This window comes from Diplotaxodon limnothrissa, linkage group LG12, assembly GCF_057381915.1.
Source record: "Diplotaxodon limnothrissa isolate DT_005_m linkage group LG12, D_limnothrissa_male_GT1.1, whole genome shotgun sequence".
NCBI lineage: Eukaryota > Metazoa > Chordata > Actinopteri > Cichliformes > Cichlidae > Diplotaxodon > Diplotaxodon limnothrissa.
The window spans coordinates 14141656-14155528 of record NC_140607.1 but is presented as its reverse complement, the minus strand read 5'-3'; the positions used below and the strand labels follow the sequence as shown (position 1 = coordinate 14155528).

The window sequence follows — 13873 nt, the reverse complement described above, 5'->3', positions numbered from 1 at the left end:
GAAGGAGGAGGAGGAGATGTGTACAACGTTTGAGGAAAAGCTCGAGGCCAGAACAAACGCCTTAAAGGATGAGTTTCAAGTTCAGATTTCAGGGGTGCGCACTGAACTGCAGGCCTACACTGACCAGGCTCTGAAAGACTTGGAGTCTAAGATGCAAAACTGGCAGGCCAACAGTCAGCAACAGGCACAGTCCAAAGAACAGGAGAGCAAAAGTCCAGACAAGAAGCAGAAACCTTCACCAGCTCCTTCTATGGGGTCCAGAAGAGGAAGGGTCCTGACTCGGACCATGACCACCATCATCCCTAAAACCTGTCCTCCTGTCGTGATTGGCCCACGTGCCAAATCAGAGACACTGAGCTCCTTTAAGTGTGAGTGCTCTCGATTTCCTCCTAAAGACCCAGTTCTTTCTTTATTAGGAAACAGAGCCTGCCAGAGCCACAAACCTCTCCCCCCAGCTCGGCCCCAAATGCATCAGCGTAAAAGGTCCATCCAGGCAAAGGCTAAACCGGGAAAATGACTCATCAAAATCGTATTCATTCATGCAGCACAAATGTTACTGCTACTGTCTGTTACCTTTAACCTGTTATACCACTGCAGCACTGTATAATGAAATCTGAGTGAAATCTGTAACCATGACTGTTAAAATAATAAAGCATCTTCTGAAAGCTTCAAAGGAGATATCCTACTTAGATCAGAATCAGCTCAAACACTTCTGTGTCATCATTTATCCTACAGTTACACAGCTGTAGCAGTTTCAACAAAACCCTTTTTGGGAATGTGAACTATTTCTGAACTTCTTTAGAGGAGAAACTATGCAAGGATCCAAACCATGATGTCTGCATTCCTCAAAATATTTTAACACAGAACAGAGTTGGGCTATAAAATATATAAAGATAGCACTCCATAATACGGCCTGTCATTAAGGGTGTAATGTCCCCAGATTTAAAATAAAGTTTCAAAGTAACTTTTGTGAAATTGTGGATTTAAATCACCTAAAAATATTGGTCAGAAATTTGAAGAACTGAATAACTTCAGTGTATTTTAGTCAAAAAACAGTTTTTCCTCACTTTACATTATAAACACGCGTTACTTTTGAGGGCTAAAATAAAAGCCTCATTCAAAAAGTACAACAAACAAAACAAAAACTTGGGGAAAGTAAGCTGCCTTTTTACAGAGCCTCCAAAAATTCATACTATCACTTAAAGGTACAGTACGTATCCACACTAGATGTCAGTAGATGTCAGCTGTGTTCCAAAACGTCGGCTGCATCCTTCGGTAGGACCCGGCCTTCGAAGGCTGAGAAGGCCGGAAGTGCAAGGCTGTGAAATGGGACGGTCTAGCCTTCAGATTTGGGTCACCGCTGTGTCGGTGGAGTTTAATAAACTCGGCCGTCTGCTCCTTGCTATCTAAAATATAACAGGACACTTGCATAAATTCTCGACCGTGAAAATATGTTAAATGTTTATTTTGTGACCCAGAAAGATTAACAACATTAATTTTAAAACTCAGTAGCGGCCGCCATTGTTGGCAGCTGAAATTTGGCTGGGCCGCGCTATGAATTCTGGGATATGGTGGGCCACGAAGGACACACCCGACCCATCCTTCAAATTCGGGGAAATGAAGGACACATTTGTCGGCCGCATTTGAAGGAGTCGACGAATTGGGACAGCCTTCGTCGCCTGGCTGTGACGTAATCGGCCTTCAAATGCGGCCTCCGGAGGATGCAGCCGTTGTTTTGGGACACAGATATAGTACGCACCGTACGTAGTACGCGTAGTACGCGTAGTTCAAGCGTGCAGACCCCCAGTTGGGACACAGCCGACCCATCCTTCAAATTCGGGGAAATGAAGGATGCATTTGTCGGCCGCATTTGAAGGATTCGACGAATTGGGACAGTCTTCGTCGCCTGGCTGTGACGTAATCGGCCTTCAAATGCGGACTCTGAAGGATGCAGCCGACGTTTTGGGACACGTGGATAATCTTAGCTACAGTGGCTGCTGTAGGACAAACATGTTCATGTGTAGTGAGTGTACACTCTCAGGCTGCTGTTTACCTCAGCTGTCGGTATGTATCTACCTCTACTCTGGAGGAGGCTGTAAAATGTTGTGAAGGGAGTCTGATACGAGTTGTGAAACTGAGGTGAGTTGCTGAAGACATCCTGGACTTTTTTGTTGGTAAATGCTGCTGTTTGCTACTGTTAGTTAACTGTCTGAGGTGGAGCTAACATTTTTCTTATTTGGACACCTTTATCAGAGATAATTTCTTGGACATTCGAGCCAAATATTAGCTGCCATTATGCTAGCTTACAACCAGCTGCTGTTGTTGTCATTGTCAACTGTCTGGAGATGGGAGGGCTGCACAACTTATCTGGTGACCAGATGTAATTGTGACAATATCTGGAATAAATGAGCATATTTATGTATGTTTTAATGTGTAAGAGGCCTGACTTCATTTCAGGAAATGAGGCTTGATATGATATAGCTCCTTCAAGCCATAGGAGCTTTGTGATCTTTATATTAAGAGTAACCTGTAAGGTTTACTACGTATGAAGCCGTTCTCTAGTCACATACAAAAAACTCGAATAGATGGAATGACCACTGTGTTCAAGATGGTGGGGCTACATGTCAAACATGTAAAAAGTTTACATTGTACAGACTCTTTTTTGCATATACTGTATTTTCATTTTCCACATTTCAGTAAATCACCGCACCTAATTTACAGTGAAGTACTGTGGTAAGGAGAAAATTACATACAATGAGAGGACAAGTTAACCACAAAAATGATGTAGTTCAGTTTTTAAAAAGTACCTTACATTTGCATCTTTGTGGACATCATGTTGCTCTGACCAGAGATTTTTGTGACCGTTATACTCTTCTTCAAATAATTGTCAGTGTACTTTTATTTTAGATCCGGGCCATATTATAAAGTGCTGCTTGTTTGAAATAATGCTTACTTTCATGCACCAGCTTTGGTTTCAGGGTCTGCTTTAGAACTGTTCCGCCCTCTGGTGGTGAGATTACTTACAGCAGACAGGACTGTTGATATCTGCAGGTAAAGATAATATACTACTACTACTTGTGGCTTCTCCTCCAATGCTGGCCATGAACCGTTTGAACACTTTAAATTCATACACTGTATGTGTTTGTTCACTTTTGCTTGTTCACTTTTCATCTGTGTAAAATAAATTAAACAACTTTCTTTGAAGTCTCAGTTTTAATGTCAGTACACGTCCAAAAACTGGATTTTCCACTATAATTAATAGCCTTGACAAGTGAATTTAAATATAATAATGAAGATCAACAATCACTCACTTCACACATAATGTTTATTGAATTATGAGCGGATCCCTTGACCAGGACACAAGGAGCAACATTCATGCGTGCCTTTAATTGTACACCCTATATGTGTAGGTCAGTTTCAGTAAAGGCTTAAAAAAGCCCTACCCTATAATCATCATTAAATTAGTACTTGAGAACTTTCAGTTAAAACTATAACGGTCATGGCCTGTGTTTTGGTGATTCTACACTTTGACCAACAGATGGCAGGAGTTCATGTATTTGGGCTCAGATGAACACAGCTTAGCAGACAAGAAATTAAGCAGTTTTATATTTTGGTGTAAGTGGAAGCAGTGGTGAAATAACATAAACTGTATGCTTTTACTGAATGGCTAAATGAGTACTTATGATAATATATTTTTAAGGTGTCAGAGTGGTGTAGTGGTAAGACCCTAGGTTTGAATCCACCGGGCAGCTGTCTGGCTGAGTGATACTGGTTATTGCTTGGAGATTTTTAGGTAAATACAGTCAGGAAAGGTTTAATGTGAAAAGTCTGGGTACTCCATTAAGGCACTATAACGTAATATCCAGATATGACGATTTTGTACAGTATTCTACGTAAAATTATGTGCAGAGAAAGGACAATTTACTAAAAAAACTGCTTGGAGTTAACCAACAAGTTCTCATCTTCTTTGTCGACACCTTGTCACCGGTGTTGGTCTGGCCAGAGATTTTTATCAACATTGTGTCTGATGACTTCTTGTGTGGTTCATCCATACCCTGTAATGATTTGGATGTCATATTGAGCCAGCAGCATTGACCCAAATTATTCTGACTACACCTCCATGAGGAAAAGATCTGTTCCACTAGATCCAGGATTGGAAGGAGTGGAAGGAACTCCTTTCATGCGCAGCAAACCACACCTGTTCACTCTTGCCTCAATAGACATCAACGCAAACAATGACATCATTTGGCAAATCTGGTCTAACTAAAGGTCTGTTGTGTTCTGGTATAAGTGGTATATAAAGCGTATTTAGGAAGGCCAGTGGAAGCTGAGTGGAAGATGTACGAGTAGGCAGTAATAAGAAGTATCGGAGATTGAAGAAAATCTGCTTATATTTGCAGCTAACACCCACTAATGACAATGTCACTCTTTGTGTTAGCTTCACCTGAAACCACATGTGATGGGACCATGTAAGTCTGGAAAATCAAAAAAAACCCAAAATACAATCCCTGTGCACATCAATGGATTACCCGGAAACACTGCCACTGCAGCTCCTTAACTCTGTCACTACTCTTGTCCAGGGGCACCTTTGTAGAATAGCTTCATCGTCACTTGAAGCTGAATTTAAATAAAGCTGAGTAAACTAATACTCTTGTTGTTTATGACTGCACTCCGTCCCATCCCCTCCAACTGGTCGCTGCAGATGGCAAAGTCTGGTCATGTCATGGTCATCTGGCCATGCTGCAAACTTCCTGTTCTTGCTGCCAACATGATTTTGCACATGAGAAATATGCTCTATCACTTCATAATCCTTACACGTCTTAAATTGTGTTGTAATTTTGTGGCTATTTACCTATGCAGTACTTGCTGAATAGTTTTGAACTGCTTCTCCCTGTTCCTCTAGCTAAGAGTGTTCCTCCATTTGCATAATTGGTAGTGATTGTGCTCTAAATTTGGAGTGTACACACATTTCAATAGATTTTGATAGTGGATTTTTTTCACATAGGACCCGTCAAACTATAAAAGGAAATTCTGTGATTCTGATTTGTAGAAAAATCAACTCATGTTTTTTTTTTTTTTATTAGCAAGCCGTGTGCAAGTGGTTACTGGAGACCTGAGCACCTGAGTGCTTCCAGCAGCTGAACTGGCACTGGGACCAGCCAGTGACAGGAGATGTATTTAGCTGCGAAGCAGGCACAGGAGCAGTGCCCCTTAAAGCAGGCCTTTCACAGTGGACGGGATAGAGAAAGATGTGAAGAGGACCTTTGTGTTTCAGGGACGATGAGTCCTGAGCGACCATATCCGGAGGGGGCGAGGGCCCAGCACATTCAGGTCTGGCCAAACCACGCTGCCCTCGGAAGCAGCATCTCGCCCCTAACGATATCCACCAGCGGCACAGCTCATTATGATGCACAGTGCAGCAGGTCTGGTCTTCCCTAGGAAATATGCATCGGTGGATGAAACAGTTTTCAGGTCTGTTAGGCAATATTTCCTATGATAGGAAGAAAGATAAATCACACATTTTCATAGTTGAATAAAAACCTCTCATTCACTCGCTCAGATCCAATCGGGTGGCGTGAACATGTCCCTGAGCCGATATGAATAACAATGGCAAGAAGGTGGCGTTGGAGGAGATCCATTTGTAAACCCTGGTTTCCTAACCACCTCTTGAAATGTGCCAAAAGATAACAACATTACACTGAAAACACCAGTCTCATGTAAATGCTGTATTTTTCTGGGCCGTTGTTCTCAGGATTTGGACAATTAAAGCGAGGGGGCCACTTTCAGGTTAAACTAGACAGATTACTGAGAGAAGCTGATTTCAATAGCGATCCCTGGGCAGACGTGGTAGCAATTTACAGTTGTCGCTGGTGTGTATTGGAGCTGTTCTCAGGCGGCCCCTTGTGTGAGGTACGATTAGACATGTTATACCTCATTATTCGTGAGAGCGTTTGGATAAGATTCGGGGTAATCTGACTCTTTTTCCGAGGTCTGTGCAATACCAGCCGTTGCTATCAGCACGCTTTCAAAAAGAAGGAAAGAGATATGGAGATAAATACAGCTGTGAATGCAGAAAAAATTAGAGCTATGTTTTCTTTAAAGAAAAAAACCTTCCAAAAGATCTGAGGATAAATGCTGCGAGACATGTGAACACTTTCACTAAGTTTTAGTCTAACATCTATTATCCCGTGTTTACATAAATGCTAAGCCTAGTAATTATTTTCATTACCATCACTTTAATGGTCAGCATTAAAGTGACAGCATGTTTAGAGTGGTAGCTTTGTAATTTTGTCTTTGAGCTAACAGTTTCTATGATATAGGAAGCAGGTTTTTATTTGACAGGATGTCACACTGTTGGAGTGGAAGTGTTAAATAAATGAGAAAAGGCATAAACAAAGGTATGTGCCCCAGCATTGAAACCTAGTATTAGAAGGTGGTAATGGGTGGGAGTCGTGGGGGCATGGGGGGGCTGGAGCTTCCCATGTTTCAGTGTCAGGTTGGACTAATTTGTTTTGGTGGATCAGGGGGCCTGCTGTCTAGACTGGTGCTGGTCTCATACTCGACTCAGACATGTCACAAAATAAGCCTTAATCCTGAGGACAGTTTCTCATCACAAAGCTGTCAAACCCTCACCGGGGATAAAAACAAAGTTCCTCCACTTACCGTCATGTTTCTGATTGTTTTCGAGATTATTTAAGCAAAGGCACAAAACAAACGAGCCTGAAAACAAGAGTCAACAAAATGTATTCAAGAAACATCTGCAAAGTTTGGACAACTGCGGTTCCACGCTCGTAAACATCTCATCTTTTATTTAAAGCTCTGAGGCTGGGAGAAACAAACACTACGGAGTATTTTTCACTGCTTCTGCCTGCTTCCAGTCGGTTTTATGAACTAACTGCTGCTGGGTCCAACTGAATTATGCTGTTCTCCTTGTTGTAACTTCCTTCAAGTGAGCTCTTAATGAAATGAGTCATATAGAAATAAGACTGTCACATCTAGTTAGTCATCCTTCTGCACACCTTTTGAATTATTTGTGAATGTCAGAAAAAACAGCGATAAAATGTTAGGATTTTATGCTCATTTATTCTTTGAATGCCTTTAAAACATGAATATTTATCAAAGTTGTATCATTCTAGTAGATTTTATTATAGGTGTGCGACTGATTTGATCAAATCCAACAGATAAAAGCATGCGCCCTCACAACTGTCATTAAATTGGATTAAAAACTCTGGGTAGGGAGTGGAAGCATGAGAAATTGCCCAGAGTGAAAAGTAAATCAAATTTAAATATATATACATAAATACAAAATGTGTGAAAAGCTTCAAAATTCGAAGTTCATTTGAGACTCTCACTGCTTGGAGTAAAAACTCGTAGAAAAATAACAGCTGATTCCAGAAATGTGGAGAGGACTGTTGCAAACACTCACCCTCCTCCTCTTGGACAGACAGACAGACAGACAGACAGACAGACAGACACACACACACACACACACACACACACACACACACACACCCACACACAGGAGCAATCGCAGCCCACACCTCACCACCCCCTCCCACTCTCTATTTTTCGGGCTCCACTAGCTCCATTGTGTTCCAGATTTGTAGGATTGACAGACAAAACAAAAAGGCGAGGGACTCTCAGAGGTCATGCGGATCCTCCAGAATACAATTTTTTTTCCCCTCTCACCGGCTTCCTAATTCCCCCCCCTCAGTGCTGTGTTCTCTGTGCGGATAGCTCTACTGTATAGAGTCATCCCTAGTGCTGACTGTTTCGTGTGTGATTTGAAGAATGGGGAGCTGATTGTGTGCATTATAGTCAGCAGGTGGATGAACAGTACAGAGAAAGTAGGGTTAGCGTTGACAGCCCGTGCTATGTGTCAGGTCTCTGTTTACATGTGCATATGAACGCACTCACACACACAGTGTGGGGTGCATTTGTTGCTGCTTGGGTGGGATGGAACAGCAGGGAGATCTAAGGAAAGGGGAGCAGTTGTGCTTTGGTTCAGATGTCCCATTTGGGTGTGGCAGCTCACACTGATGACAGCACTCAGAAACTGGCACCTGTGTGAGACGCTTTAGTGTGTTTCGCTGTAAGTGTGGAGCTGCAGACTGATTGTGTGGCTGGTGTGATTACGCATTCATTCAGGTGGATAACACAAAAACATATCTCCAGCTTTATTTCTGAGCTGGGAGCTGCGCAGCTGCGTTTGTGTTGATTTCTTAACTATCATTCTGAAGCTATGAGGTCTCATTTGATCTAGATAAGACCCATCATTCAGGGATTCATTGATTCAGCAACCCATATTTAAATGATAAAACTGGCTGAATAATGAAAAGCATGTATTTATCTATCAGAGCGTGCGATTGGTTGACACAATATAGCAGCTATTGTTTGGGACAAACAATACTTGTGCATTAAACTTCATGCCTCCTGACCAGGAAAACAACATTATAACAGGGGCAGCAGACCAACATGCTTGAACTCCCTTTAAGAATACTTTAGGCGCGCTGCGACGCCCACGTCCAAGCATCCCTGAACACACAAACAGGTCACACAGCCCACACAGGAACACAGAGAACATTTATGTGCAACTGTTGTTTTTGTGTTTGCGGTGTTCCCAGTGTGCTTTGGTCAGCTGGTATTCAGGGTGAGTTATCTCAAAGTGAAGCATCAGACAGGCTGTCAGGCCAACTGATCTCAATAATAACAACATGTCTCGCATTGTCCGGCACGCGTGAGTGACTCTGCTTCCACGGTCTAATTGCTACTCGTATATCTGCTGTTTTATATAAAGATGAACTAAAAAATGAATTCTTCTGTTATTACACAATAGAGTTAATGGTGCAGTGAACGCTTGTGTTATGGGTTAGATTCTGTATGCATCCGAAATACGTAAACTAGATACATAAAATCTTTTCTAATAAATCTATCAAGCTGAAGAATCATTGCATGTTTGAGCAATCTAGCGTCTGCGAGGATCTCACAAAGAACATTCTGGCATTTACTGCAAATAGGCTCCGTTTCGCCAGGATGGACAATAAATAACATATGATCTCTCACACATAAAGAAACGATGAATCATGCAGCTTTGCATTTTTTCGACACTTCACACATGTGGTTACTTTAGAACGGTGGTGCAAGATGACCCATTTCCCAAGTTTCTCACTTCAATCACCCCACAGTTTCTTCTTTAGTGTGATGGAGCATCTGCACACCCCATCCCGTGCTCCAAGAACCCCTCTGACTGCAATCTCTTGTCAGCAGGCACAAATATTGACTTGTTCGGCGGCCCCGATTTCTGCCAGGATTAGAGTCCCACTTCCCCCCTAACCCATCCCACCACCGATATTTCTAAACGGTAATTATGCCCAACAGAGCTCATTACTGTCAAATCAGAATATCCCTTAGAAGAGTCACTCAGTGGTAATGGCCACGTAATTCAGCACACAGGGTTTGGCTGTCCTAAATTTTGTTATGCATAAATTTTAGCCACTTTGACTTTAACTGAGCACACATCACTCTGAATATGTTGCTGGTTCTTTCTTCCTCGCCTTAAATAAATACTAATGTTTGAAATGAAGAAATCCTGCAGAAATCCCAGCTGAGTGCAGAATACACACTCAGGATGGCAGGTAGTTTGCATAATCCAGTTACTGTCTGGATACTGGCTGTGAATCAATAGAGATTAGAGACCTATTAGTCTGAAGGTGCGAACTGAATGCAAGGTTATTCATAACAAAAGCTTGAACCCTTTGAGATGCTTAACACTGAAATAACAGGACTGACGTGAAAGTGGAGGTTAAATATTTACATTTGCTGTCAAGATTGTTCTCCTTTAAAGTGATACTTGAAAATCTACCTTTGATTTGCATGCACACACACACACACAGACAAGCACACAATGAATTTAAGACATCTGGTTCATAGCACACATCTTTAATACAGTAGTTAGTTACAGCGATGTCAAAAAATAAAACATATACATCAATTTGGACCATTTATAAGGCTCCTTTGTCCCTTTAGTGCGTGACTGCACTGCAAAACCCCTCCATAGCGCCCCACCCGCTCCTGTCCCTCAGCAACATTTGTCAACTGCCATCTGCCTGTCTGCCCCATCTCCTCCCCACAAACTATGTAATTAAGCTGCAACACCTTTGCTCCTTTTACACCTCCCTCCCTCCCTTCCGTAACCCAGACTTCTACCTTCTTTGAAGCTTTGAAGAGACACTGCTTTGTTTGATTTCCCTGCTCATGTACAACAAGTGCTTCTACAATAAATCAGCAATATATCCGAACGAAGATGGTATGAAAATAGGGTGTAGCTTTAGGTTTCATCCAGTGTAAAGAGCAATTCATATTTCTGCCTTTTTTCATGATACAAATGAAAAAACCTCTGCAAATACAAATTTAAACAGAAAAAATAAAGACTTTTTTTTTCTCTGAGAATTTGAGGAACAATGCAGCTAAAGGAGCTCAGCCAGCTGGCTCCAGCTTCCCAAGTTCACACAGCATACAGAGTATTGGCCTCTCTCACTGTACATTGGGAGGAACACATAATGAATATCATGACTGTAGGCAGTGACAATTCAAAGTTCATCATCTCATCTTACCAGCTTTGAACAATGGACACATAAAGTCTGTATTTTTACAAGTGTTCCAGCAGTTGGAGCTGTCCTGCAGCAGCCCTGTTTCACTTTGCTCTCTACACCTTGGTGGCCAGAGACTGAACCTCTGACTTCTGAGTCTGGGCGCTGAGAGTGGACGACATGGAGCTCATCTGGCCGTGCATAGCTTTCTTCAGGTTGAGCAGGCACAGACACTGGGAGCGAAAACGCAGGTCAAAGAAGGCATACAGGAACGGGTTGAGGCAGCTATTGACGTAGGCCAAGCAAGTTGCATAGGGGTGAGCCAGCAGCAGGAAACGCAGGAAGCCGCAGGAGCTCGGAGCAAGGTTCAGGTAGGAGAGGGCGTCCATGCTCTTCAGCATGTGGAAGGGAGTCCAGCAGATGGCAAACACCACCACCAGTGTGGTGATGATTTTCAACAGTCGTTTCTTCTTCTGGTCCTCCTTGCGCAGGTTGTTGAAGTGGCGTGTGACAGTGCAGCCGATGAAGCAGTAGAAGATGGTCATGGCCAAGAAAGGTAGGAGGAAACCCAAGGCAGAGGAGGACAGGCTGAGTCCTGCAATCCACAGATACTCATGCCTCTGGTTCATGGTCACCAGGCTGAAGTCCATGGCACATGTGGTCCGGTTGCTGTTTAGGTCATTCACAGTGGTGCGGAACAGCAGCGTGGGCACAGCCAGGAGGCCAGACAGGAACCAAATAGCACCCAGCGATGCCAGCATGGTGCCCCGCGAACGGAGCCTGCTGCTGGACAGAGAGTGCACGATGGCCAGGTAGCGGTCAAAGCTCAGGCAGGTAAGGCAGAAAACACTGGCGTACATGTTTACCAGAACAACATAGCTGCTGATCTTGCACAGAGCCACGCCAAAGGGCCAGTGGTAGCCCAGGGCTGTGTACACAGCCCAGAGAGGTAGAGTTATAACAAAGGTGAGGTCAGCAAGTGCCAGGTTTCCTATATAGACATCTGCAGCCCGACGTTTAGATTTGGACCTCCAGACAGTGAAGATGACCACGCCGTTACCTGACAGACCCAGGATGAAGATCAGCATGTAGAGGACCGGGATGAGGGAGTAAGAAGGCTCCCACTCTGAGAAGTCACATGCAGTCTCATTGTCATCATAGTACTCGTAGCTGTCACCATATTCCGGAGTGGGGGGCTCCATGCTGCAGGGATTGTTGTTAAGAAAAAAAATCCTTAATTTAAAGGGTAAAAAAAAGTTAAGAGTCCTGTAAAGTTCCAAACGGTGAATTGAAATTCAGTGAATCATAGGAGCTGGGGTTTCTGAGCAGATCCTGTGAGAGTGAGTGACTCTTGGCTCTGTCTGCCTTTTTAAACTCGCCCCTCCACACCCCTGGTTCCCTCCCAGGACGACCCCCTCCCCCCCCCCCCCCCCCCCCCCCCCCCAGTAAAACATCTTTCAGCTCTCCCCCTCCTCCTCCTGTCTCTCACCTCTTCAGGCGCAGCCCTTCCCTCTGCCTGGAGGACAAGAAGCCTGCATTCCCTTGCAGATGACAGGCCAAAACACTTACTACTAGTAAATTCAATAAAAAATATCAGGAAAAAGACATCAAATCAATAAAACATTCAGAATTTGTCCATGTGGGAACACCACCATTACTTCTGGTCAAAATAAAGGTGTTTTTCATGTCATTTTTAAAAACTAAAGAGTCTAACATTTACTTTATTATTATTATTACTATTATTATTCTTAATAATAATAATGATCATGTCAAACCTAAAATTAAGTCCTAGTAGTGGTGTGAACAGATCGCACAAACATTGCTTGCTTTACTTTCCTTTTTCTTTAGTGCATGTTTTCACAAGCATTTTATCTCCTATAATTTTTGCAGTGACTTTGTGGTGAGATGGTGACTCTGATTATGTGCAGAACAGGTCTGGACATATCAGATGATTACTTTACATCACAATCACTTCCGTTAAATTGTTGTTAAACCTTCAGATGCATCTCATTTAATCTTTACTGTAACTCTAATACAAGTCTCGGGTCTGACGATTGATTTCCATGATAAAAGGCCAAGCAAACACACCAGTTTGAAACAAAAACAACAGGAAACTTCACATTGACACCACCTTGGCTTCCTTTCACTACTAACTGCAGCAAATGCTCATATAATGTCCCGTAGTATAGAGTATTGTAGCAGTTATCAAATTGCTTTAAAAGAGCTTTTATGTGTTCCATTAGAAATGTTACAAAATTCAGATAATCTTTTTAGTCATCTTACAGAATATGTTGCTGGTGAAACGGCTTTCAGACTCCAGGTCCAATCCAAGGAATTACTATCAGTGGGGAAAAAAAGAGCTTGACATGCCAGAGCAGTGCTGAACATTATTTACAGCACATTTAGTTTAGGTAATCTGTTAAAAAAACAGGGCTCCTATTGGTGATAACAAGATGTTGTTACATTAATCCTCAGAATGGATTATTAACTATAAATGCACAGACTAAAAAATGCCTTTGATGAAAGGAAAGGCTCACAGCTTATCAGCCTGCACTGAGTGACTGGTGATTGTACTGTACATAGAGCAGTGGTCTGAGGGATAGCCAGAACACGGCAGATGCTTCATCCTTAATTCAGCAACAAGGAGACACTGTCAAGAGCCAGTTTTTTTGTATGCAAACATACATGCTGGATGTCGAGTGAAAAAACACGGAAGTCCACTGAAACAATTTTGCTATTATGTGTGACAAAGTTTTATTTTCCTTTTTTAAGCAAACGACAGTTTCCTCCTGGAACTGCTATAAAAAGGATGCCCTTACTGGATCCTGAACCACAAAAAAACACAGAAAAAGTACCCTAAACCAAACTTCTCTCTCTCTCTCTCTCTCACACACACACACACACACACACCAGGTGTGTCCCGCCTCTACTTCATTCCCCGGGGAGAGGATTGGCGCCTGCTGCTTCCAGGGTCAGTATCCCTTAAATAAATAAATTAGCAAATTTAAAAAATAAAAGGCGAGTAGATAAGAAACAGATGGCCAGATTAGACCAGCATATAAGATGTCTTCAAAAGACCTCCTTACTTGTTCATCATAGCCTTTATAGGTGCCAAGATAAAGTCCCGGTGCTGTTCCTGAGGTGGGAGGATGATTATCAGCAGTGAGTGAAGATTTACTGACATCGCTTTTCCAAATAAAACATATGTGAATTATGTTGTTTTTTAAGTAGAGGTTATTGCATGCTTTTGTGTCATATGTTCTTTCCATAACATATTGCAAGCA

At 42.6% G+C, this 13873-nt stretch overlaps 1 protein-coding gene across 1 annotated transcript; it reads right to left on the bottom strand.

The window, feature by feature from the left end:
- Positions 1 to 10402: 10402 nt before the first annotated feature.
- On the bottom strand, positions 10403 to 11911 carry aplnra (apelin receptor a). The gene has a single exon (XM_085368016.1). It carries the CDS (start codon positions 11789 to 11791, stop codon positions 10706 to 10708), a length of 1086 nt encoding a protein of 361 aa, XP_085224142.1. The 5' UTR covers positions 11792 to 11911; the 3' UTR covers positions 10403 to 10705.
- Positions 11912 to 13873: the final 1962 nt, after the last annotated feature.

Excerpts from the sequence above, each read along its gene's own strand:
- aplnra (XM_085368016.1), bottom strand. The coding sequence starts at position 11,791 with ATGGAGCCCCCCACTCCGGAATATGGTGACAGCTACGAGTACTATGAT.